General features: G+C 42.5%; 1 protein-coding gene across 1 annotated transcript; it reads right to left on the reverse strand.

Moving 5' to 3' along the window:
- Positions 1-11,133: 11,133 nt before the first annotated feature.
- On the reverse strand, positions 11,134-25,610 carry CNDP2 (CNDP dipeptidase 2 (metallopeptidase M20 family)). The gene is made up of 12 exons (XM_014938753.1): positions 25,565-25,610; positions 23,020-23,109; positions 21,912-22,055; positions 19,293-19,455; positions 17,650-17,738; positions 16,539-16,739; positions 15,914-15,998; positions 15,200-15,360; positions 13,742-13,906; positions 13,094-13,235; positions 12,283-12,430; positions 11,134-11,836 (listed from the first exon to the last, which is right to left on the reverse strand). The coding sequence occupies exons 2-12, from the start codon at positions 23,077-23,079 to the stop codon at positions 11,767-11,769; spliced, it is 1,428 nt and encodes a 475-aa protein (XP_014794239.1). The 5' UTR covers positions 23,080-23,109; positions 25,565-25,610; the 3' UTR covers positions 11,134-11,766.
- Between the last annotated feature and the right edge of the window lie 1,782 nt (positions 25,611-27,392).

The raw sequence follows: 27,392 nt of genomic DNA on the forward strand, positions 1-27,392 counted from the left end.
TATCTCAACTTCTAAGCAAATGACAGTTCTGAAAAAATCACTGTTTTGGATACAAGTCATTAATCCTGTACTCCAAGTGCCTAAATCCTTTTATGGATTATGAAATTTTGATTGAAATACTTGAGATAATTCATGAAGATGCATAAAGTTTGTATTGCCTCACTCACTGCACTACAGAGGGGAATCAAGTTTTAGGGTAAAACAAAGAGAAACAGATGAAATTCTGTGATGATAATATTTAAAAACACATTTAAGCCATCAGCTATGAAATATCAAATGCACAAACAGTTCCACCCTGTGCTCCTCTCCTCTTGCCTGCAAGCCAAGCTCTAAGGGAGACACAGCTTGACCAGGAAGAAAAGTATCTTCTCCCCATTTGCAATAAACTATACCCCCTTTCCTGCAAGCTGGGAAATGGAAAGGCTGGAAAAGGAGTCACGTCTTGGATACACATTGCCTGAAGGCACACTTGAGCCACAAGACTCTTGTGCTCCACATGAGCAACAAGATCACCAGCTTTGCTTTTCATCTGCTTTTAATGAGTGGTTTCTGCTCAGGCCCCTGAGTACAAGGTTATGTCACCTACCTTTGAGAGAAGGTGCTGGGCTGTCCCTACCACGCTGAGTTGAATGTTAGGGTAGTCCTCAGTTTGCTCCCTCAGCTTGCAGGGCCCACCTGAGAGCATGGGTCTGTGTCCAATGCGTGCTACAGGTACTGCTCCAGGCTCCCCTCCAAGGCTCACACCAAACTGGTCATCATCCAAATCCCTCCCTAGGAGCAGAATGCTATTGGGCAGCCTCATCAAACAACTCAAGGTTTTCAAAGTCTGACTCCTAACCACAAACCACACCAGTCTGAGACACCAGTAGCTTTTTGTTTACCTTTCTTTGCATGACTGCATGGTATTTGGTTGTTTCCTACATGCTGAGACAAACGTATTTGATGATACAGCTGGATAGCCTTTAACTCAATCCATGATACGCAATTACATAGAAACTTCCCATAACAAAACATTGAAAATTGAGAGGTAGCATTTCTCTTCACTTCTCTATGTGGAAAATCCACAAGACCTGTCTTTTGCTATGTCTCTATTAGAATACAAACAAACTTTTCATTTAGCAGGAATTTGTATTTCTTATGTCACAGGTCAATGTCTTGGATTATAGAAAAACACGTAGGAATCAAGAAAACATATTCTGATGTCCCCTTACTTTCCCATAGTGCTTTCCCTCATTAAGGCTACAGAGATTAGAATAGTTAGTTTGTTTTCATGTTGATACCTACAGGGAAACTGGCTGGGCAAGTACATTCTCACAACAAAAACCTACCTGAGGAGCACACAAAACTTATGCAGGTAGCTTAGCACAAAAAAAACCCCAAAATAAACAAACAAAATCCCAGGGACTAGAGCTAATGGCATCAATTTTCCTGTCACATTTAGAGATGTACAAATATATTTGCCAGCCTTAGTTCCTCCACTTGAAATAGGTCTGCTTTCATCTAACTGATCACTCCCTACTGGGATAAAAGAAACATGATTATTAAAAGTATTGCTAAAGTCAGCACATACCTGTGTTTCCAAAACAGTAATTACATGAAGAACCTGTATAGAATAATCTAACTCCGGAACATTATGGATTTAAGGAATCCAAACTGTCATTTAGTACCTTGTGAGTGATTTCACCTGAATATAAAGGCGTCAGATCCTTCATTGGTGTGCAGCCTCCCAGCCATGTGTAAACACACCTTTTATCTGCCTAAACTTGCTTTTTCTTAGCCAGGAAGTGAAGAGAAGCTCTATGGAGATATTAGAAAGATTATGCAACTCATCTGAGGCTTTAGGTGAATCCTGCAAGCAAAGAAAAAAAAAACAACCTGCTTTTTTCTCGTAAACAGTCAGTTTTCATAGCACCACATTTCAAGCAAAAAAAAAAAATATCAGCCTGAAGTAGTGTGACTAATTTCTTTTGAATTATCTCAGCATGGTGTCATCTTATCTGAAGATTTCATTCGTTCCTGTGAGTAGTAATTGGGTCTTAAAGCTGCTAACAGATTTAGTTGGATCAAGCTCTCAAATTCAGAGCACTGTGAAAACATACAGAGAGTTTTTCATCTTTAAACTGAAAGATAAATGGATGCTATTCAGGTGACATTCACTTTAAGTGCTGAAATAAGGGGTTTACAGTGTAGGGGTTTTTGGCATTTGGTGTGTTCTTTTGCTAATAGTAGGATTTAAGTCACTCTGCTCCTGCCAATCTCCTGAAAACTCTTTGAGTATTGAAAAATCTGTGAAAAATTAGTGACAGACCAAGCTTATAAATTAATGCATCATTTGCCAATATACCTGGCTTACCTGAAATAACCAGTTCTCCCTAATTGCAAACTACAAGAGGCTTTTATACAGCTGTTCGTTAGTTTTGAGTTGTAGAGTAACTTAGTAGGTTTAAAGGCCTCAGAAAACACGTTAGTTTGTAGAAAGACAGATAAAATATTTGGAACAGATTAATTACAATCTGCCTTTTTGCGTTATAATCTTATGCAAAGTGTGAAGTAAAAATTTACTGTCTTGCTCTGTTATAAAGCAAACAAGTTTCTGAACATCGCACTGTTTGAAATCACCATATCCTCCACTTTTAATTTAGATTCATAGACCACTTTGTCATTTTATCACCCCAAATTCTTACATTCAGTAACTGAAAAAAAAATAATAAACAGTGTGTGAGTGTTAATTACTTTTGATGGACATATACCCTAGTCATTCAAATTCAGAAGTAAACAGGAGCAGATATCTAAGTTTATGAATAGATTACCGTGCACTTCTGGATATATTATCCTCACTTCTGTACTCACATCCGTGATACAAATTGGATGAAAAGACTGTTGTATTGCATACCGTGTGCTATTGAAAATAAGAACATTTTCCTGTTCCAGCCTCCTTTTTAATTTTAGTGCTAAGCCTAATTATTTTAAGAATCTTTCTTCTACATCCATAAGAAGTGCTGGTCTATTAGTAGCAGGGATTGTGTCATTAAAACTTTCTTCCTTATAAATCAAATTGTTGGAAGGAGCTAGAGGAGCACTTATTACTGAGGTGCTCTCAGCTCCCTCTAATGAGGTCAGAGAAGCTGAACTTGTTTTACATTTGGAACAGATAATGCTAATCAGCTGTTACTGAGTACAGCTTCAAGGTGACTGCTGTGTCCCAGTAAATCTGTGTCATATTTGCAGAGATAGGTGTGGAACTACAACGCATTAAGAAAATGGAGTGTATCATCTTAAATATTAATATTTTGTGTTGATGACTCAATTACCTGACATATCCTATAGGAACACTTTCACAAAGCAGGCAGTGTGATACAGCATAGTTTTCTATTAATTTAAAACTCAGTAAATCTGGTGCTCCTGTTTTCAATGGAAAAAAAAACCCCTATGATGTGCTACTTTTTAGTGTATTTCTATTTTAAACTGATCAATGCATGACCTTATCTGCAGTTAACAACAACCTTTTATTCCCCCATTTCTCAAATCCCTTCCCAAAACTCCTATTAATTTAAAAAAAAAATAAGGACTTCTAAACTGGTCTCCAGGTATTTAAATTCCATCTATGACTGCCAGACAACTCCAAATAAAGCTTCAAAAATTTATATGCAGCTTTATAAATTTACAGGAGTTCATAACCAGCCAAATTCCATTAGATATCATTTCCATATCAGTGCAGAGGAACAAGAACAGACTAAAGCCTGGAAGCTAATCAAGTCTAGCTGTCCATAATCTAGGAACACGTATTTATATACTCACATATACCTCTCTCATGAAGCCTTTTACTGTATTTCTGAAACCTGCTCTCCCCAGTCTCTCATTCAAGTTACCTTTTATTCAAATTACCCCTACATTCAAGTTACCTTTATTCAGATGTCTATATTGAGATTCTGCTGCCAGACAACAGAATTGGTAACCAACATGTACCCGAGCTCGTGATTCAATCTTCCTTCATCTTGATTTGTACTGCTGAATCAGTCAGAATTAAAACTGCCTTAAAATAATCACGAGCAGCACTGTACCTCCTTTTGCAAGAGTTTAGGATACAGCTGAGAACATATCACAGGATATTTCTGAAATACAAACAAGATTCAAGCTGTGCAGAATTAAATCTTTTGCTTTCTTTTTATTAATTCTCTTTGACAACCAATTCCTGAAAATGATGACATGCAGCCTATACTGTATTTTGAATTTATATTGTATTCCTATGGCTTTGAACTTGAGTCCTCCAGATAAGTGTTCAATGCATACAATAGAAAAACTAAAGAGATTTGCCTGGAAACATTTCTGAGTGCCTTTTGCCTGATGCCTTTAACTTCTGGCATTTTTGCAAATTCAAAAGTATGTTCCAGTGGACTTGCAGAAATAGCTGCTCTTCTGCCAGAATTTTTATAGGTTGCTATTGACTCAAGTAGTAAAAAGGTTAATAGAGAACAATTTTGAAAGAAAAAAATAACCTTTTCCCACTCCATTTAGTCTTAACACGCTGTTGTGCCAACTTCCAAAAACTGAGGACTATTGCAGTGACTACTACGGAGTAAAGTTGGAAAAGATCATTTCCTGAAGCATCATAGAAGGGAAGCAGGAGCAGTAGAGAATATGGGAGGTAACAAAGGCCAGATACTCTGTACTCTGCGTGTACTATTAAAAACCCAAAAGAAACAGAGTTTTTGCATTTAAAAGGTTTCTAATGACGCAGCAGTACACTGCTGATAATGGAAGATGTCAACCCATTATTAGCACAGCAAGGTAGTCTACACCAACACCCTATCAAAGGCACTTTCATGAACAAATACTATACAGCATTTTAGCTTGAGAAAGTTTTATGCAGTTGTAGTACTACACTTTAGGTAGTTTAGTTACATTGCTGCTTTTCAAGTTGCTGCGAGTCCAAGGAAGAGTTTAATAGGTTTTCTTGACATTACAGTAACAGCACCTCAGAATTCTCCCTACTAGCATTTAAAACAGTCCAAGGGAAGACAGCATTTATTCTCAAGTCTCTAACCTTGACTCCACTATTCACTATATGGACATTAAATCCATTAAGTAGTTCAGAAACATGACATTTAATTTTACCATATATCTTAGCAACTATCTAGAAATTCAGGAATTGGCTACAATTCTGCATATATTAACAGCTCAGCTTTGCAATTCCATTTACTTACGCTGTCCAAAAGAGCCGGAAGACAGTCCTCCAAAGATTCACCTTTACGTCAAGATAGTAAGAATTTTTATATGTTTTGATTTTTTGACAGTAACTGCAGCTTTCAAATGATCTTTCCTTAAATGCTGTAGGCCCACGTATTCACAAGCAACAGCTAACACTGAAGAGAAGTCTCTATACAAAGACTTTATTGAATATATAATAACGGAACATATTTAACTTTCAAATAATATTTGGCACTTTGTGCTGTGGGTCAAATTTATTGCTATAGATTGTAACTTTTAGAGTGACTATGTAGTCATCTTGGTGGACTTAGCTTTTACTGTTAGTGAAGAGACCACACATCCTCTGAGGATACAACAGGTCTCGCGATTCAAACGCGCTGCATAGAGGACATATAGGCTGCTTTTACACAGCAGAGCATAGCACAGTAACAATAACAAAAAAAGCTGCTCAACTGCATTTGTTACCTCATTTTTCAGTCTAAAGGGCAAAAATATAAGAGGTCCATGGGCTGTCTCCGTGATGAAGAATATAAACCTGCCCAGACAGAAGGAGGATGCTGCATACCAATGTGTCAGCATCAGCTGGCACATTTCACTGGCACGCATTTTAAGCAGTCCTCAAGAAATCTCAGAATCACTCAGTATATGCAATATTAATACAAAGATGAATATTTAAAAGAACTAGAAAAGCATGTCTTCGCATTCAAGGTTTGTGATAACCTAACATCATGGTGTATAATGGTACGATCAAGCTAGCAAGGGACAAGAATCAAAATCATCCACTATTAAGCTTTCCTGTGTAGCCTAAGCAGATTCTCTGAAGAGCAATTTAAATCCCCCGCATAACTTTATTAATTATCAGGAAGGTGATTTATTCAGATTGACTCCTCAATGTAAAAGCATATTTAACACATGAATCTATTCTGTTGTAATTGAATGAGTTCAGTTGACACTGAAAAAAATGGTAATGTTTTTAAGCTAGTAGTTTAACAGAATGAATAAACTCACATACTCTGTCTAGCTTAGCTCTATGTTATCTCCACTCTTCACATTGCCTCAAGGTCAAGATCACAAAGCTGAAGTTCTTGAAGTTAAGACAGTCTATCATGTGACCTTATGGAAAAGTTTTGATTTAGTTAGTACATCCAAACTCATTATGCTAAACCAAAGTCTGTTTTGCAAGTTAAAAAGCAGTTTCAAATTAGGAAACATTGTGCTCAATAAGCCTAAAATGGATTGCCACACAGTTGAAAATCAGGACTGTGTTTTTAATATGCATGGTATTGTTTCCCTGTACAGCAAAAATAAAGAAAAGTGACATTTTAAAAGGCAGTTAGGACTTTTTCATTTGGAGATAATAGCTTGTAATAACTTCAGCTGCTCTTCTAAGTGCATATTCCATATCAAGATGCACTGTCATGGATTTTGCTAAAACACATTAGAAAGCAGAACAGCAAAACATGCTTTGCTTCTGCAGCACATAGATATTTCTTTCTTCTTCCAGCTGCCTATTTATGAAGTCACCTTTCCTTCTGCAGGTATTCCTCCCAGATCCCCAGAATTGACTTCCAGGAAGCTGCGGCTGCTGACTTAAGTTACTTAAGGGGACAAAATTGCTAAGTGAAGATATACAAACCTTCTCACCATCTTTAATAAAACTCCATCCTTCAAATAAAGCAGAGTTATGCAGTTCCTTCAAGTTTGACTGGAAGGTAATCTGGACAAGAAAAGCAAAATTGTCTTGGGGTTGGGGGGAACAGGGACGGTACAAAGGTGATCCATCTATTTGTACTCTAGCATTTGAGGGGGGTTAGCATACTTTGAGATAACTTAGCTAAACAGAAGCTTGCAAAAAAAGTCTCACCAGTTTACAGCTGCATGCCACTTGGGACAACTGGCAGTAAGCTCAGCTCCTACCTGGCTTATCCCTAAGAGGCAAGCAGTAGACAAGTAAAAAAGAGCATCTAGAAGCAATAGTCTAAGCACTAAGTTAAGCAGGCATGTGTTGGTACACCTGATCGTGTACCAACAGGCCCTGATAGGCCCAGCCACAATTCAGACACTTCTCAGATCAGAGAAGTTCACAACCACGTTCCTTTGGATAGCCTTGCTTGTAAATGGAGATGACACACCTCCGCTCAGGAAAACTGGAGATTGTACCTGCTTATATTTGTAAAGCTCTTCCAGGCATAACTCCACCCCAGAGAAGCTAAGGTGCCTGTAGGTAAAGACCACAAGGAACAAACTGCAAAACCAGCCAGAACATTTTTCCAGTGCTTACTGCCACATAGGAGTTATTCAGCACTGTAAAAATACACAGGCCAACCAAGGCCATCTGAAACATCTGCAGTCTTGCCCTCCTCCTGGCCACACCATCGCCTGACCAGAGATTGGTCTGGCAGCTAAGTCAGTTCACTCAGGAGTCTTTTAATGAGGATCAATTGAAGGATCATTAGTCATATAAGCTTTAATGTTATATGTTAACTGGAGCTGGCCAAGCCTCTCAGCAGACTGTCAGAGGTAAAAAGCAATGCTATCAAGCTGTGTGTGGAAAATGGCAAGCAGCCTTTGAACACCCACCAGATGGTGCTGTGAGGTTCTGTGCTTCACTGATGCGTTTTGGTTTTCATGTTTAGCTCACACTTTATGTCAGACTCTTCAGTAATGCTGTTACTCGAACAAGTTGGGCTAGGCAACTTCTTCATACAGCACACAAGCTTTCAAAGATGCAGAGAAACCAGATCTCTGCAACAGATACTAGTTTTCTAAAAGTCTTCAAGGAGTCAGGTCTGAAGCAGGGAGGCTACGGAAACAAACCGGCACCACTGGTCCTTTTTGCCTACACTGCCCGTCCAGGCCAAGTACTACTGCTTTTGTAGTGACCTTAGGCAGGGGCCAGAGAGGTTACAGCTAAAGTAAGCTCTACGGTAGCAAGGTAACAGATACTTATTATTTCCAACTTTAAAATTGCACATCTAAACAAATGTGACATCCCATTAAGTTTCATAAAAGACATATTACTTCAGCAACTTAGTCCTGTGTGCTTAAATAGGCCTCGGCATTTCACCTAGACCGAAGTCCCATATTAATCTCCTTTTCACAGGGTTCTGGCACTCGGTGGTGGAGTCACCCTGGAGGTATTTAAGAAACGTGTAGACATGTTTCTTCAGGGCATGCTCTAGTGCCCAAGATTACTGGTTTGTGGTGGGGTGCTGTGTGGGTGGGTGATGGTTTTTTGGTTTGGAGGTTGTTGTTGTGTGTTTAGGTGGTGGGAGCTGGTGTTGTTGTGTGTGGGTGTTTTTTTTACAATTCTGTGATTCTGTGAAAAAATATTATTTCTGTTGTCTACCAAATAGGATCTGCTTCCCAGCCTTTTCTACAAACCCCTTAATGCACTTCCTTCTCTTCCGGGCATCCTTCACAACGCTGCCATGCTGGACTCAGAAAGGCCTGCAGTGACAGGACAAGGGGCAATGGCTTTAAGCTGGAGAAGAGCAGATTTAGATTGGATATTAGGAACAAGTTTTTTTACTATGTTCCAGTGGAGCACTGGAACAAGTTGCTCAGGGAGGTGGTTGAGGCCCCTTCCCTGGAAATATTCAAGGTGGGGCTGGACAAGGCCCTGGGCAACCTGGTCTAGTTGGGGGTGTCCCTGCTGACTGTGGGGAGGTTGGACTAGATGACCTTTGGAGGTCCCTTTCAGCCTGGACGATTCTACGATTCTATGATGCAGTGTCTTGAGTCCAGACAATTGTCACTTGGACGATTAAGTGGTTCTCAAGAAGTTACTTGCAAATTAAATAGGACAATACAGACATGCTCACTTTCTGAACATAGTTCATGACATCAGTTTCCCTACTGTCCAAATAAGCTTTCTTTACATTGTGAGAAACTAGTATTACCCGAGTCCAGGAACTAGATATTTTTCTAAAGTTTTGATGCTTTTCAAATTCATAGGTAGAAAATAAGCAATATGAACTCACCAACAGCCAGGGAATTGTTTTTTCTTTTTGTGTGTGTGTGTGTAATTTACCTCATTTAGAGAGGCCTGAGGTGCTAATTCAGTAACAGAGGAAGCTGCTTTAAGCACATTGACAGCTAGGACTAGTTATCCCACATAACTAATTGATCTCAGCATACAGATGACCTCCAAATATTCAGGCATGCCAGTCTTCTCCCATGTATTGTTAAAGGAGAAGCTGCTGCCCAAGCGTTCCCACACCACTCAAGGAGTCACACAGACCACTTGAGTCTTTAACTGCCCAGACCAAGGTCCCTCCACAGTGGGTGACACTAGGGAGCCAAGGGGTGCCCCTCCCAAATCCTCACACACACTTGTGCACACTCCTTCCTCCATGCTCAACCCTTGCAGAAGTCTCAGGCATCAGATTTTATAAAAATAAGTACTGAATGGAAGGTACAGCAGCAAGGTCAGGCAGGGCTGGGTGTCTCCGGAAAGGGAGGGACCTCAAACACAAAAATACCCAACTAAACCCTTGTGATCTATACACCCACCACTCACACGCTCTTCATGTGTCTTTTTCTGTGTCCAGGCAGGCTCATCACTGCCCTTATCTTGCTGATTTGTAGTCTCTGCTGACAGTTGTAGCCTCCTTATCTTCTGGTTTACAATTCTTGTGCACCTGCACTCACTGGCTGAACATGGGGAACTGAAAAGTCCCAGACTCAGGGAAAACACAACCAAAAACATCAGTGTAGTATTGACATTTTCCTCATACTAAAAGATTAAACACAGCACTACACCAGCTGCTAGGAAAATTACTGAGAAAATTAACTCTGTTGCAGCCTAAAGGCTTCAGCAAACCTCACTACTCATGCTAAGTGAAGCTAAGCAAACAGCATAAATCACACCATATTATAACCCCAAGTAATTTATTCTAATTAAAAATTACTTATTGAAGATAAACAACTTCTATCTCTCAACAGTACAGATTGCCTGTTGTATCAGAGTTGTTCCACTGTCAGTGGAAGGCTGTGACAACCTAGCAGCACAGTGTTTGTACAGATGCTTGGTGCAGCAAGTACTGGCACAGGCACATGGCACAGGTCTCAGCTAGTACCCCAGCTGCAAGTGTGAAGTTCCAGATTATCTCCAGCCATCAACTCACATGAGAAACCAAACAGGAAAAAAAAAAAAATCAACCAAGGCATAGAGGCTTTAGAAGCTTCATAGGGAGAACAGAAGGCTCCTCCCTGCCCCAACAGCCATTCACTATTAAGACTCCAGATCAAGCAACAGTGAAAGGCAGACAGACAAGACATTCCTGCCCTCTGCCCCCCAGGGAAGAAAGCATCACATGCTGTTGGGACTGTTTCTCAGGACACAGGACTACAGAACTTCAACGTGGTCTCAGGCAGTTCTCAGAGCAAAGCATCATCACTTGAAATACTTACCCAGCTTAGCCTGCTAGTGCTGATCTGGTAATTTGGAAACAGTGAGACAAATCCAGTTCAGATTAGCACATACTTAAGAGGGTTTGATTTTTTGACAAAATACCAGAAAGGCTGGGGCTGAATGTCTCCAGAAGACAAGTGGAAGTTGGATGTCAGTCAGTAACTGCAATGAATGATGCTCTTTTCTCCTCACTTATGCCTACAAATTCCCCACACTCCCTTGTAGTATCATCAGTTGTGATAGTGTGATGACTGGGTTTTACAGAGCCCAAATGGAACATTTTCTGAGCTTTTCTCTCAGAAGAGCAGGATTTAGCAGTATCTGCTTTCAAGTCAACAAGCTGTCATGCAGCCAGAGCCTAAGGAATAAAAATTTGATTCCTCAGGAAGTACAGTCTGTAGCCATGTTCCTCATCTGCCTCTGTAGCTGTAGAAGAGTTACTTCTAAGTTACCAGAAGTTACTTTCCCTCCCAAGTTATTATTTAATCCTTAGAAACCAAGAGCCAAACTCTAGAGCATGAATATTTATTGTTCTTTTCAGGGAGTACAAAGGCAGCTTTACAAAAAGATGGCCAGTAGTCGTTACCACAGTGAATTGTTATAACCTAAAATTCACTGTAAATGGAAACCTGCAGCCAGGTATAAACTGTAGGAGACAAACTGCTCTTCCAAATTGCACAGCAAGAGATGCCTCACTACAGCTTGAACACATTCCAGTATAGCCCCATAGTCTGCCGGTTTGATTACTTCCAGGACATAGCCAGGAATAAGAACCTTAAACTTGTCTGGCAGTTCTGCAACTGATGTGGCTGCTTAAGCAGTTGAGAGCAAACTGTTCCTCCTGCTTTACAAGAAAAGCAGATGAATACAGCAAACCACAACTCTGAAGTGATACAGCGTGCAAAGACACGGTTCAGGACTGCTGGCCAGATAAAGAATAGTGTGTCATTTGAAGTCAGCATTTAAAGAAATATTTTTGGTATACAATGTTCTTTGTCAAGTGGAACTGCATGCTTCCCTCTTCCCCACCAAAGCAGTGGAGTGTTGGTGGAAAAGGGGAGCCATGCAGGACTTTGTGATCGATGACATTTTGTAGGAAAATTCAGACTTCTGATCCATCAGCCAGAAGATAGGTGTCTAACTTAGTCCTTCAGCTGGGACACTTCATAGAGGTATGCACCAAGCATCTTCACCCCCTGGATGTAGTTGTACCTGGAAAGAACATAGCTTCCATTAGCATGGTCTCAGTTTGAGCTGTGCTCCTGGCAGCCGTGCTTTCTGCAGTATCACTTCTGTGCACACAACAGGCACTACAGGGATCACTGTTGCAGGCAACAGGCACCACTCCAAAACTCCCTGCACCTCCCCAGGCAAGAGAGAAATGCCACCCTTGAGGGTGGGAGGTGGCCAAGCTGGGCTATAAGAAGTATAAAAACTGCTTCTGGTTTCAAGTGTGTAAACCAGCAGCAGTAATGAGACCAAGACTCAGCTACAGACTAATTACCCAACCAGTCATTCTCTGCCAGGGGGAGAAATGGCACTTTGGCTTCCAGAGAAATAAAGAAAACCAAGAGCTCAATTCTTCTTGGTCTTTTTCATAAAACGTGCCAAGACCCACAGCATAGCTCAGCCTGGCACAGAGATAAATATTCTCTTACCTATTTAGCTTCTCATTTTGAGAGTGGGCACCATCATCTGCAGCTCCAACAGGAAGAAGCATGACATTCTTGCCTGTTGCTTCTTGAAAAGTAAGGGTAACAGGAATGCTTCCTCCCTCCCTTGTCAGGTCTGGTTCAACTCCAAAAACTACAAGGAAGTGATACTTTAGTCAGTTTGGAATTTTATTTGGTTTTTTCCAACATCCTTCCTGCTGCTTAATCAAGTACCAACTACTTTGTACTATGTGCTTGACCAAATCTTGCTCTGTTTTTATCAGGCAGACTGCAGAGATTGCAGAATTGTGACATTTGCCCACATGATACAGTGCTGGAGTACTGTCACTTTCGAGCTCAGTTACACAAATAACACTTCTGAAAGCCTGTTTGTACCCCAACATGGAAGTCTGATTTGTAGATTTCAATTTTTCAATTTCAATCTGTAGTTGCCCTATGCACTCTAGTTGCCCCAGCATAACTGATTCCATATGCTAGGATGACTCAGCCTTGAGGGCTTTGGCTAAGCGAGTCATCTGACATACTGGCAGTCTCATCCTTATGCAAGGGCAACACCACACAAAGGACTTGTACCAACATAGCAGGAATGAGCTTGACATCACATTTTGTTCCCTCCCGTACCTCAGACTCAAGTTTAAGGATTGCACGTAACATGCTTCATTACTTAGGCAAACTTATTACATAAGTGCAGAATATTAAGTATTCTGGAAACACAACCTGTGCAGTATTTCCTGAGATGTTGGAACAAGAGCTCTTTAGTCTTCCCAAAGCCTTTCCAAAAGGAAAACTCACTGACCTGTCTTCATGGCCCTCCTGCCAGCCATGTAGTGGGGATGGTTGAAGTCTGACACCCAGGGTTTTCCACCATGGCCTAAGTATACTCGGAATTTGTTGGGGCTCTGCAGCTCTGCAAACTTTTTGTTCAAGTAGTCTTCAACCTATAGGAAAGAATGATCAGTCTTACCTACTGTTAACATTTGTATGAACACTGATAAAAACTATACTAAAAGCATCTTAGGGACTTGCAGGCCATTACTGCAATGGAACTTTTCCTATTACTATTCTTTCATATTATTCCTATGTACCTCTGCTCTGAAGTCAGAGTATCTCCTCTAGGCAAGTTAACAGTATATTGTAGACCTGCTAGCCAATATGTCAAACACTTATGCTTTTGAATATGCACTTCTAGTAACCCAAGTGCCCTACAATTAAATTAGAGTTTACTTAGAGTTAATTGAGAGAAACTGAATAGCCAGACCACAACAGTCCAGTGTGGGACCATACAACAATTCCCTACATTATGTGAGTTGAGGTGCAGAACGGGGAAGATGGTAGCAAAGTAAATAAATTGAACTGCTATAGAAACAAGAAATACTCTTCCCCCAGGCACAGAACAGGAGAAGCTTAAAGATAGATTGCTAGTCTCAAACCAATCTCAACATACGTGCTTTGTGACTTCTTCAGGAGTCATGTTTGGCACAAGCCTGATTGAGAACTTGCCAATCACTTTTCTAGGAATCACAGTCTTGGCTCCAGAGGCTGAAAAGGCTCCTTCAATTCCATGGAGAGACAAGGATGGATATCTCCACCTATGCATAAGGATGTCTCTCTGGAAAAGCAAAGGGAAAGATGTAAGGTTACATGAAGTTTGACAGAGCTCCCCAAAGTAATAATTTCTTCAGTCTACTAAGGACTTTGCAAGCCTCTAATCTTCCTCAAACAGTTTAACTGTCACTGTTCAAAACTTTCAAGCACATTGTTTCTTACCAGGAGATTACAGCCTTCCCTCCTATATCTCATGAGCCCTAAGATCCTTCTTGCATGCATGAAATTTAGTTAGAACTCCCTTGGTGTGCTGAACTAGGATTTCAGTCTGAAAGCTGAGTGAACAGCCTTAGTTCAGTATCATACGAAGAGCATCTTGCCAGCTCCTTATATACAAGGTATATTTCATCCATTACTTTATAGGACAAGGCCAAACAAGGAAGCCTGTGTGCTCTCAGTTGATATAAAACTGAGTATATAAAGACAAGGTTGAGGATATAAGATTGCTACTTATGCCTATGAGTTGAGTCTGAAGTCTTCTCCTGACATTACTAGGACAGAAAACAGACCTGCACATGTAAACTTGTCTTCTACAACTGTTTCTGCTTTTTGTGATAGATGTAAGTATATCTATGGTGCTTTAAAATTAGTAATACATATACCTTGCAAGATTCAAATGCTGTTAAAAGCATTCATTTGGAGAGCTCCCAGGATGAAGATCTGAGAAGTTCAGACATGAGTTTATTGACCTTGAGCCTGCTCAAAGATTTGGGAAGCTGCCTAGTTCACAGCTACAAAATAGTCCTTATTTGTCAGGTGTAAGAAGATGTTCAGTATGTTAATGTTAAGTTCATCACAGCTAAATCTCAAGCTGTTTTCTCACCTTATGAGATGTTATCTCTGAGTAACTGTATTTGTGATAACTCATTGAGCTTCCCAGAGCTGTAGGAAATCACATGCTTTGTGTAGATGTGGTATCTGACCTCTGGGACTGCTAGCAATTCTTATCTAGCATTAAGAGAACAGCATTAGATAAAGTTCTGTAGAAGTTTGAAGTGCTACTTATACATAGACTTAGGAACAGATTTAAAGTTGCCTGACTGCTTGCCATAAACATGGGATAACCTAGATTAAGCACCTAATACTTTTCAGAGAAACTGCTAGTGTTAAGTATACAGTCAACTGTACAGTTGGTGAAATTATCTTTAAGGCCATCTTCCCATTTTAAAAACATCAGATGAATTCTCTGCCTTGTAAATTACTTGGTAACTACACAGGTATGCACAGAAGCTTGTTTCTGTCTTTGACAGCTTGAACTAACACAGGTAACTAGGGTAGAGGGAGGAGTACAGTATACCTTTGTATCATGCAATAGTTTTGTTGCTCCTACATCTTTTGCATATTCTTCCAGGTCAAAATCAATTTTCTCATATAGTGCCAGCTCCTCATCAGTAAGAGGTGCCACCGCTTCATTAACACCCGGAATGAGGATTTTCCCTTTCTTGTCTACAAGAGAACCTGTAAACAAGAACCTAATATCAGAATTCAACCAGAATAAACAAGATGTCACTGCTGGGAGCAACTCCCATGGGAAATAGAAGTCTTTGCCTTCTGAAAGCTCTGTAAAGGTAATGAAATTCTGACCCCCCCAGAGCCTATTCTTCTGAATAGGGAAGGAACTTATGGAATTTGCAGTGCACTTCCTTGCAACTGTATTTAATTCTACTGCTACGTGTTTGGCTGGCTGTTTGAAGTCAGAATTCCCAAGGAGTTCAATATGGCATCTGTAGAAGAGTTTGGAGAAAAGAGCTGATTTAATTAACATACAAGTTTTCAGCAGGATTTTAAGGGAAGCCAAAGTAGAGAGAAAACTTCTTGGCAAGACTTTCATCATATTTCTGTATGTAGTGCATCAGCCTGGTTTGTGCATACCTGGCAAGCACCATTTCTTTGGCCATTTCTTTTCTAGTATAAGCAGCCCTTAGGAACCCCTCCTCACAGCAAACTCACTCATGATTTGATGGCTCTTACTCCCATTTAGATGCATTCAGTGAAACCTGCTTTTTCTTACCCATTAGAGCAATGAGATCTGTCATGGCCTCATGCACTGAACCACCATAAACTCCAGAGTGAAGATCTTTGTCACAACATTCCACCTGGTTTGAAGTGAATTAAGATTCAGGTTAATTTTAGTGTGACAATACTATCAAATGCACAGACTTTTACCCTACCTTTTTGCTGCAATTTATTTTGAGAATGCATCTGTTTTTGAAACCAGACCACTCAGTTGTATTATATTAAAGCAAATATGCTTTTCATTGCTGTTTTTTTATTGCTCTGTGGAGTATACAAGCCCCCCAGTACAAGTGCTGAAGTCCCCAAGACTGGGTCAGTAGTGACACCTCTTCCTGCACTCCAGGAAGTATCTACACAAAGATTATCTATGCCATGAGATAACCCTCCACTGAAGGTGCTGGCTTATCTTGCTTCTTATACCTGAAAGCTATTCCTCCCACCCAAGTACCATATAGCATAGTAAAAGGAAGATATTTAGACAATTAATAGAAACTGTTCCACTTCAGTCAGTTTCACCTTTGCTGAAAAGGTACTGGCATGAAATAGTTTGAGCTACCACCCTTCTCCAGTAGAAAAAAAATCAGCTTAATACCGGTTTTGCAGTGTATTTCAGCACTTACCTCTATGAAGTAGTAGCAGATACCCCTCAAGCCATAGGTGATACAAGGCTTCTTCTTGCCCAGCCAGTAGTTGTCAGAAATACAAACATAATCCACATCTTTGAAGAAAGTGTCTCGCTGAGCAAAAATCAGTTCATCAAGGCCTTCAGATCCTGATTCTTCCATACCCTCTAGGCAGAACTTAACATTCACTGGGAACTCCTTTGAAAGTGAAAAACAAGAACAGATTAAACATGTGAAAACCTCAGACTCCTTCAGTGATCAGTAATTTTCATCTGATATCTACAAAGCAGAAGAATGGACATGAGTGAATTAGTTCCATGACAGTATTTTTGTTTGTTAATTATACACAAAATATTACAAAGTTCGGACTGTACTTATGTTGAGGGCACTTACACTACCCTTCATTTGACAGAATTCAAAGTTTTAACTAAGCTCTAGAAACACTTGATCACAATCCTCTTAACTGTGGGAAGGCAAGAGAAGTCTGTTGCCAAAGGTAAGTCACAGGGCTGGAAAAACTAACATTAACCACAGAAATTGTGTGTCACAGTAAGGGAGTCAGAGCTACCCTGTCTATCCAGTCTACCATATTCTATGCCTAGACAGCACTTGAGAAGGATTAATTCTTCTCACAAGTAACAGTAACTTGCCTTGCAATGTAAAGCAGACATCCTGAGCTATTTCTGATTGGACTTTCTTGAACAGAAACAGTAAAGCACCCAGTTTAGTGTTACTAAATTAATCTCTTCTTAGAGTTCAGTGGCAGAGAGACACTAAGCTTTATTGAAGGCCAAGCTAATTTGACATCCTTACGTGAAAGTGATCATACTTTATTATTGCTCCTGCTCCAGATGTTTGCGTATGTATTTTCCTTCCTACACATTGTGGTAAAGCAAAAATATTTAAAGCGCAATTTAAGCATCTACAAGGCTAACTTGTCAGCAAGTCAACTCAACACTACTGGGACAACAGGGAACTTACAGGACTACTGCATAATTTCTCCAATTAGCTGAATAAGCAGGCTTGCCTCAAAGGTTTGTGGCTTGGATAACATTTATTGCTAAACCTAGCTGTATTTAATAAAGCAGGGTGTATTTTGGGCACATACCTGGTTAGTTTGTTGATAAGCCTCCAAGGCATTTATCCAGGCAAGCACTGGACCTTTGTCATCTGTTGATCCTCGCCCATACAGCTTTCCTGTAGAAAAAAAAGATACAAATTAACCACTGCGGAGAAAAATTAGGATAAAGCTTTAGTTATTTCTTGCCTGCAGGAGAAAACATCCTTTTGGATAAGCTTTTTAGCCCTTCTTATATTAACTTTCATTTCTGATTGTTCTGAAGTATCAGTTTTACTATCCCACATCATAGACCCATGTGAGTGGGACAGGTACAGGACTGCAATAGTTCTCCCCCTTAGAGCTACCCCAGCTCTTCCCCCTGCCGCTCCCTGGGATAGGAGCTGAACATAAGCCTGGAAAAGACATAACTGCTTTGGGCTAAGCTGTTCCCATATCCTTCACAGCAACAGAATTTTCTACAAACACAGCAGTAAGGTATAGAAACAAGCTATGTCCTTTTAACAGAAACCTATCCAATATTAGCTTTAATTCAATAGTTCTTTATTTGAAGAGTAAGACTTGAGTAGCTAGTGACCGATTACTTCTCCGGATCCTCCAGATAAATGTGAATCTCCCCAGAAAGGCCTTTAGTTAAAGTAAAATTTTACAGTCTACAGGAAATTCCTGCAAAATGTAGCATATGGGATCACAGTAGAGGCAGATATCACTGCAACTCACAGCTGTGCTACAACCCCTAAGCACGAGGTATAACCACAGTGACAGAACAGGGCAGACAGCTTACAAGGTAAGGAGCCATCAGTAAATATGCCTCTCACACTGCCAGGCTGCACAGAGATAAGCCACAGCCCAAGGCAAGTCTAGCTCTTGCTATCAGGTAAGATAATGTGTTTGACCAAGTGCCCAAGCAGAAACACTAGTCACCACAGATACTTCTTTTCTTGGCAATGATTAACTGTTATGCAACAAGAATGGTTAATGTCCTTCTATTCAAATGACCTTTGACACTCAACTCTAAGCAAATGGAACAAGGAACAGGCAGTTGGTAGCACCAACTTTAAATAGAAAAGTTTTAGTCACCTCTTGGCTACTGGCAATGTGTCATTTCAACAAGAGTTACTGCATGATTTCTTCATCCCCATTTACGGGAGAGGGACATATGTCTGGGCACCAGCTCTGTAAAACACCGTTTCTGCAGTACCCATTGTAGCAGAGTATGCAACACCACAACAGCAACCCAGGGAGGCTGCTGCACCACTGCTGTCTCCAGGCATAACGCACCTGTGTTGTTAGTCCCCTGCAGTCTGACACGACCTTACAGGCTGCAAGTTGTGAACAGCACAAGAAACAAGTTTTAGAAAGCTTTCTAGCAACAAACTGTTACCATGGAAGGCAGTAGTTAAGACTTTGCTGTAGCTACAGGGAAGATAACATTCAAGTACAGTCTAGACTATCAGAAAAGGAAACAAGCCCTGAGAGCAGCTGAGATTTTGCAGCTCTACTTGTTTATCATTTCTTCTCCTGCATTTTTATCTCAACAGTATTAAGTAAACACCCATGTCCATTCTTATTCTCCCTTCCCTCTTTCAATCAAGGGTACAAATTTGGAAGACAGTTGAGAAACACACTTGTTAGGTAAGTGCTCATCAGTTTGTGAAGTCCACTGCTCTTACCTTCTCTCTCCACCAGTGTGAAGGGCTCGCTATCCCAGCCGTCCTCTAGCGCTGCCGGCTGGACATCCAGGTGACCATACACACACACTGTCTTTTTGCGTGGATCTGAGCCAAGTGTGCCCAGCACAATTGGTGGCAGAGGGATCTCTGATCCATCAGGTAGCTAGAAATAGGGGGCAAGAAGTTTTATTCAAATGTGGAATGTCAGAGTGGCACATCTTTATCAGATGACTGAATTATTTTAACAGAAGTTATGAGATCAGGTGTATAGAGAGCGAAACAAAACTAAGCTACTCAAACTGATTGCCAGAAGCAATGTGCCAACGAAGGCATGACAGCACCATGTCAGTAAGTTCCCGGACAAGTCCCAGTAATAGTCAAAATGTTCCAAGCCACTCAGAACTGTTAGCTTTAAACTAACAATCCTACATCAGATTTTAGCAGAGCAAGCTGTTGGAATGTCAAACTGCCATATCTAATGCTGACCTAAACAGAAGTGATAAATGCCAATATTGCGTTCTGCACTGATTGTCACTGCACTTTCATCCTGTCCATAGTATAGCTCTCTAAACAAAAGTTTCCTGACAGTAGTTATCACTGAGTGTAACACATGCCTACACCCAATTACGGTCAGCATAACAGCTGTATTTCTCTGTACCAGCCTATGCTGTAAAGCAAAGGGCAGGGTAGTGCTGATGAACTTAGCTCAAGAATTGAACTTTTCTTAGTCCTCTGGAATACCCCATAAACTATTATCACATGTTACTCTCAGTCAGCATGGATTTCCCTTCCAGTGAACACATACTCCTAGACACTGTTCACCAGATCTTGATCAGCTTTAATTTTTGCTCATATGAGCTCCAAGCTTCAATTTCTTATCGAGAGGTTACATGGTCCTTGGCCAGCTGCAGCCTCCAAGTGATTAAAGGATTATTGCAACAATTGACCCTTACAGTAATCAGCACAGTACAAACTAATGTGCAGCAGTAAACTGAGAAAGACAAATTCCCCAGTTGCTTTACATTGTCCTTGACTGACACAGCAAAGTACACAATACAGACTAGTTTTGTTGACACTTAATATAAAAGTCAATACTGAAGTTAACTTTAATCCAGCTGCAAGATTTTTCTAAATAGAAATGTCACTTGTAATGAACTACATAAGATCTCTTCTTGCCCCTCAAAAGTTACACTGATGAAAGGAAAAAGTTTATCTCTAAATTAATTGAAACTTTTGATGGAATTTGAGGCTGTAGGTAGTAGCAGAACTAGAATTATCCAACAGATTCCCTCCTAAAAGGACGCATGAAGTCAGCTGCTTCCCTACTGGGACCTGTAGCACTACAAACAAGTGTGCTCCAGTTGCCAAAAGCAAGAACTGCTCAGGGATTTCACCCAGCAGTCATTAGCACCAATTACAATCTTCTAAACTAGCAAGCACTTCAGTACAACAGAATTTCAAATGTCACTACCCAAATGCTAAAGTCTAAAAATTTTGGTATGGGACCTATTCTGAGACACATAGTGACAAGGCACTTTAAAGGAGGAGCATACCAAGTGGATGGTTTGCTAGGATGAGGGTATCATTATCATTCTCATAAACACATACATTTCTCAGGTGAAGAAAAACAGTCCAGATAGTTGAAAATAAGAGAGGACTCATCCTATTAAGGATCCTTCCATATCTGGTAAAGGAGCAGTGCAATCCTGTGACAAGTGTAACACCTCTGGAAGAGCCTAAAAGTCTTTTGGAAGACTTCTTGAAACTTCAGTAACAATCTTAACAGTCCACGGGTCTAAGGTCCAACACCAGCCTTCTGCTAAAAATGCCTAACACTTATTTGCCAGGTGCTCTGCTCATGTTCAGTTAGAAAAGTATTTAAAATACATTTAATACACAGTCCAAAATGTAATATACAACATGCTTAACTTATCTGGACCCCAAGGTTTGCTACAAACAAAGGTTTTAACATTCCTGTTCAGACCATGTGACAGGAAAGACACTATCCTACACCCCAATCAGCTACTGCCTTTCTAAACCACTTCCCACAAGACCCTTAATGGGGTGATCCTGACCAGAAGGCCATCAGACATTAAAGAATTAGTGATCCTCATAGTCAGCCTAAGTACACCCAGGCCCATGCTGTGCACACAGCTTTGCCTTCCTGCAGGATAAACTTCCCCAGTTGGCTGTAGCTTGCAGGCAATTCCCACTTGGTGTTGGTGATTACACCACCTGCATGTCCTTGTCTTTGTCTAAGAAAAGTACAGCAAGAAGTTCTCATGTGAATATCCCTTTTGTTTGGCAGTGGAATTGAACAGCTTGAATAAATGAAATGGGATAACATTTCCATGAATAGGATCTGCACTGCATGCTGATTGGAAGCCTGCTAGATGCTGCACAGCTTGGTGTTCCCAGCATCTGAAGGGACAGAAGATTATCTATACAATCCTCTTCCTTTGTAATGGTAGCTCTCATAAACAGCATTTTAAATGATACTTTATGGAGTCTAAGTGCCTTTCTTACTGGGATCATAAGAAGCCAGCACCTCCCGGTGCAAAACAACTTGTCTTCTAAAGAGAGTTTTTCAACTAAGCTGACACAGAGATGCTCAGATACCTTTTGTTTCCCAATATCCATAAGCTGGGTTGTGCCTCCCAGTCGCTCGATATCCTTTGCAGCAACCTCCATCATGCGTCTGATCTCAGCCCTCTTCTCCGGCCATGCTGACACGCTCTGGATTGCCACCCATTGAGCCAGCCGCTGCAGAGAGACAGAAAAACTCAAGATTTTACTACAAATGAATTACGGCATGGGAGGCACTATGCAAATACAATACCTTATGTTTCAACTAATACTGTTTTAGTCAAGCTTAAACGTGAGGCAAATCAGGTCCGCTTAAAGGTGTACTACAACCATTAACGTTACACTCAAAAAGCTCTCTAATGCCTCACTTTCCTAAAGCTGCCCCTGCAGTGTAGCACAAAGTCTACAGAGACATAAGGTAAGCTTAAGAGTATGACAGTTTGTGCATATTGTGCCTTTCTGGTTGCTGGTCTTTAAGTATCCAGAACCAGCTAATGTCCTTCAGGCTTTTCAGAAAGGCTGCCTTAGTTTTTTCCCCCCATGTGAGATCAGTGAGAGCAACTGGCAGAAGCTGAACACTTGGCATAGTTCTTCCCTAGCAGTTTGCAGTGCTATACCACTGACTGCTTCACAGGTCAAAGGGTTTGCAATACAAGGTGCAATTAAATAGAAGATTAAACAGCAAAGTACAGAGGTAACCTTCCCCTCCATACCCCAACAAGAACAGAGAAAAAAGAAAAGAGAAAGCTTTATTCCAGTATTGTGTATATCTTTCTTTCCCATCTCAGAATGAATAAGGACAATATAAACCAAGTTTGGCATTCAGGAACCAGTGTCAAGCTTCTTATACCTCTGAATAAGGCACTGCTTGCAGTATACAGTAATTGCACATCTCCTAGTAAATCTACCATGGAGATTTAGGTCTTTGAACAGAACTATACCTAAACTTAAGAAACAATTTTTTCTGGCTTGACTCAAATCAGTCACACCTGCTGCCTGCTTCCCCCTTTCCCCAATTACTTGGCATTATTTTATTATTGGACTTAATATACAGGTGTAACAACAAGCTGAAAGCTGACCACCTAACTTTTAATATCCCATAGCTGTTTGTGCTGCAGGACAAAACTCAAGGAAAACTTACCTGAATATAGAGGTCCTGGTGTTCATCAATATATGTAAAGAGGGTTTGAAGACCTGACATCTTCTGACCAGATCGGTGTTGCTGAAGATTCTGTCACAGAAAAATAACTTAGATTTCACAGGTTTAAGAAGCAACGGTAATTTGTAGTGGCCATAGACTTGAATGCTAGTAGCTAGGTCCAAGTAAGCACTGCACTTTTACTTTGTGACCTACAAAGTAGGTTAAAAACAGACAGCTTAAAAACTGTGCTTTCTTCAGCTTTAAGGTCCTAATCTGCCAGACTTCCCAAAGAGAAGCCACAGAACAGAAACAAGCCCCAGCAGGCCATAAGCAAGTGGTCAGTTACTAGTTCAGCACTACCACTTCTCTTTTTTCTCAGTTTCAACAGAAGTTCATGTGAGGAAAAAAATCCACAGCCTCTTTTCTCCTTAGTTTCCTGTCCTCCTAACCAGTCCAAAGTCCATATTTAAAAGACATACTGTCCACTCAACAAACTCAACAAGCTTAAACCTAGTTCTCAAGTTCAAACTAAAGAAACATCACCTTCTCTAAGCCAGAAGAATGAGCTCTACAAATACACATCTGAAATCCAACTGCCTCAACCACAAAGAAAAACTCCAGTGTCTGTGTAATACACTGAACAAGCACATTCAGCAGCACCAACTGCTGTGATTCAGTATTTTGTTCAGTCAGCTTTATGCCAGATCCCTTAAGCTTTTCTTCCACTTCTATGTGGAAGTCACAAGACAAGTATGATTGCTGTTAAAACATTTGACTATTTGTCTTAGAATTTCTTGAACAGCTGACTCCTGTACATAGCTGAAATGAACACTTTCAATCTGCAGGTTGTCCCACACAACATACTGTGATATAGGGACATCCTGCCACCCCAAATCTACAAAAGACTTACAGAACACATTTTCTTTCAAGTAGGGCTGTATTTACAGATCACTGAAGTTTGACTTTCACTCACTGAAGATGGCTTCTACTTAATTTACGGCATCCATAATTTGGATAATGACTTAAGCACTAATTAGAACCACCCCAAACCACCAGACAGCTCAAGCATCCTCCAGTAGTCATTAATGGTGAAAAATAAACACCTTCAAAAGGATTATGTAGACATAACCAAGTTAAAGCAATGCTTCTCACTGAAGCCTGATTTGCCAAAATAAGCCACGCTATCCTTACATGCTGTTAGAGCTCAGGCATGGTTCATCTGGAGCTTTTCAGGGAAACCAGCACACAGGGCATCTGACCCTTCCCTTCACTCAAACAAATCCTATGGCAACATCAAGGATTTAGCAGCACAGCACCGACACAAAATACAACACATTACATGGAGGCTGATGTTCTGTCCAATAGAAACAAGAGCTGAACTACTTGTTAAGTCAGAGACTACTTTAAGTATTGCCTTAAACGGTTAAATGAGGCACATTTCATCACTCAAGTCTCACTGTAGATCTGCAAAAAAGTCCATCCCCCCCCAAGAGTTTCAAATTTGGAAGAGCAAGTGTTGCTTACTGCACAGCACAGGGATGGATATGACTTCCCCTTCCCTCTTAAAAAACAGGGCTAGAATTTCCTGCAGGTCCTTCAAAGTGGAGAACTGAATCCTTCCCACCTGCGTGGAAGAGGCTCTGTGGTTCTACCTTTCCACAGCCCTACAGGAGATGCATTGTGGAAAAATAATCCACAGGGCACTTGGCACTTATGTGCACTATGACCACTCTGCTCCCTTCACCTGCAGGCAGGACAAGCGCCCCAGAGGAGAGCACTTAACCAGGTCAGGACAGGTCTGTAGCCACCACAGAGCACTCAACGGCCCCTACAAGCCCCCAAAGCCCACATTACACAACCCCATGTCCACATTACAGGCCCTGCCGCACGGGCTGAGGCGAACTTAAAGGACAATCTGAGGCTTTACAAGGTTTTGCAGCAGAAGGGAAAGTTCACCGCGGCCCCCCCTGCTCTGTGACCGCGCAGAGGCAGCCCTCAGGCCAGGGGAGGGAGGCTGACGGGGTCTTGGCCCTTCCCTCAGGCCAGGGGAGGGAGGCTGACGGGGAGAGAGGACAGACGTGGGGAACGGCGGCAGCTCGCCTCAGAGAAGCGGCCCCGGCTGGGAGAGCCGGCCGGGCCGCGACACCAGCCGCCTCCTATGGCAGGACACCGGGCAAGGCCCAGCACCCGCCGGCACCTCCCCGCAAGGCCGCGGCGCGGAGGCAGCCGCCGGCGAGACCCCCGGCGGACCAGGCGCGGCGACGGGGAGAGAGGACAGACGTGGGGAACGGCGGCAGCTCGCCTCAGAGAAGCGGCCCCGGCTGGGAGAGCCGGCCGGGCCGCGACACCAGCCGCCTCCTATGGCAGGACACCGGGCAAGGCCCAGCACCCGCCGGCACCTCCCCGCAAGGCCGCGGCGCGGAGGCAGCCGCCGGCGAGACCCCCGGCGGACCAGGCGCGGCCCTACACGCCGGGTCACAGCGCCACATCGCTCAGAAGACCGGGCCCCCGCCTATTCCCCGCACGCGCGGCCGCTCGAACGTACCGCCCTTCTCTCACAGCTCCCGGTCGCAAGCGGCAGCCAGCTCCACCGCCGCACCTTAAATACCCTGGCGCCAGTCCCGCCCCCCGCGCGCGGCACGCCGCGGTGGCCAATCCGCGGGCAAGGAGAGAGCGGGGCGCCGGCCTCGGGGCGGGGCTTGCCGCATGACGGCGCGGAGGGGCGGGGCGTGCGTGCTGCCCGGGGGCGGGGGCGGCGGCCGGGAGCGTGGGGTGGCCGGGCGTGGGTCTGTCCTGCGTGGGGCAGCGCCTGGGCGGGGATGGGGGGGGTCGGGTGGTAACGGCCTTCCCGCTCTGCAGCGAAAGGTGGGGAGCGAGGGGCACAAACAGTGCAAGAGGAGTGTGAGAAATAGAATCACAGAGTGATTCTGCTGAGCCAGCAATGTGCTCTTGTGGCCATGAAGGCCAATGAAGAGCTTGGCCAGCAGGTCAAGGGAGGGCATCCTGCCCCTCTGCCCTTGTGAGGCCCCATCTGGAGTACTGTGTCCACTTCTGTGCCCCCCAGTTCAAGAAGGACAGGGAACTGCTGGAGAGGGTACAGAAAAGGGGGGATGGGGGGGGTCGGGTGGTAACGGCCTTCCCGCTCTGCAGCGAAAGGTGGGGAGCGAGGGGCACAAACAGTGCAAGAGGAGTGTGAGAAATAGAATCACAGAGTGATTCTGCTGAGCCAGCAATGTGCTCTTGTGGCCATGAAGGCCAATGAAGAGCTTGGCCAGCAGGTCAAGGGAGGGCATCCTGCCCCTCTGCCCTTGTGAGGCCCCATCTGGAGTACTGTGTCCACTTCTGTGCCCCCCAGTTCAAGAAGGACAGGGAACTGCTGGAGAGGGTACAGAAAAGGGCCACAAAGATGATTAAGGGCCTGGAGCATCTCTCCTATGAGGAGAGGCTGAGGGACTTGGGTCTTTTTAGTCTTGAGAAGAGAAGACTTAGGGGGAATCTAATCAGTGCTTACAAATACTTAAAGGGAGGGTGCCAGGAGGACGAGGCTAGTCTTTTTTCAGTGGTGCCCAGGGATAGGACAAGAGGAAATGGGCACAAACTTGAGTATAAGAAGTTCCACCTAAGCGGGAGAAGGAACTTCTTTACTGTGAAAGTGGTAGAGCACTGGAACAGGCTGCCCAGAGAGGTGGTGGAGTCTCCTTCCCTGGAGACATTCAAAAACCGCCTGGACAAGTTCCTGTGCAACCTGCTCTAGCTAGACCTGCTCTGGCAGGGGGGTTGGACTAGATGATCTCCAGAGGTCCCTTCCAACCCCATATGATTCTATGAGTGGTTAGAGTTGGAAGGGACCTTAAAGATCATCGAGTTCCAGCCCCCCTGCCATGGGCAGGGACACCTCCTACTAGAGCAGGTTGCTCAAAGCCCCCTCCAGCCTGGCCGTGAACACTTCCAGAGATGGGGCATCCACAACTTCCCTGGGCAACCTGTTCCAGTGTCTCACCACCCTCACAGTAAAGAATTTCTTCCTGAGATCTAATCTAAATCTCCCCTCTTTCAGTTTAAAACCATTACCCCTTGTTCTGTCACTACAAATAATTACAAATAATAACGATGATGAGGGGGGATGTAATTGGGGTGAGTGTAATATGGGAGAGATTTGGAAGATCTTGGCTAGAGCCTGTATGGAAAATTGCATTACTCCAACAAAAGATGGGAGTGTCCTTTTGATCTTCCTACACTTGTGGTTTAGATAGATAGATTAGAAAAGGAAAGTGTAACGGGAGCAGTAAGATACAAAGGTGGTCTTCACCTAGTGAGGGGTTTTTTCAGTTCCTAACAATGGCAGAATGGCATAAAGTCCTTCCACCTGCAGA

Source organism: Calidris pugnax, unplaced genomic scaffold, assembly GCF_001431845.1.
Source record: "Calidris pugnax isolate Ruff unplaced genomic scaffold, ASM143184v1 scaffold13, whole genome shotgun sequence".
Taxonomy (NCBI): Eukaryota; Metazoa; Chordata; class Aves; order Charadriiformes; family Scolopacidae; genus Calidris; species Calidris pugnax.

Bases quoted from the DNA above. Each gene is read 5' to 3' on its own strand.
- CNDP2 (XM_014938753.1), bottom strand. From the start codon at position 23,079: ATGTCAGGTCTTCAAACCCTCTTTACATATATTGATGAACACCAGGAC. The intron at 13,907-15,199 runs GTATACTGTACT...TTGCTTTTCCAG, and splicing joins AACTATTGCATGATACAAAG to AGAGACATCCTTATGCATAG. The intron at 13,236-13,741 runs GTATGTTGAGAT...TCTTTCCTATAG, and splicing joins CTGAAGAAGTCACAAAGCAC to GTTGAAGACTACTTGAACAA.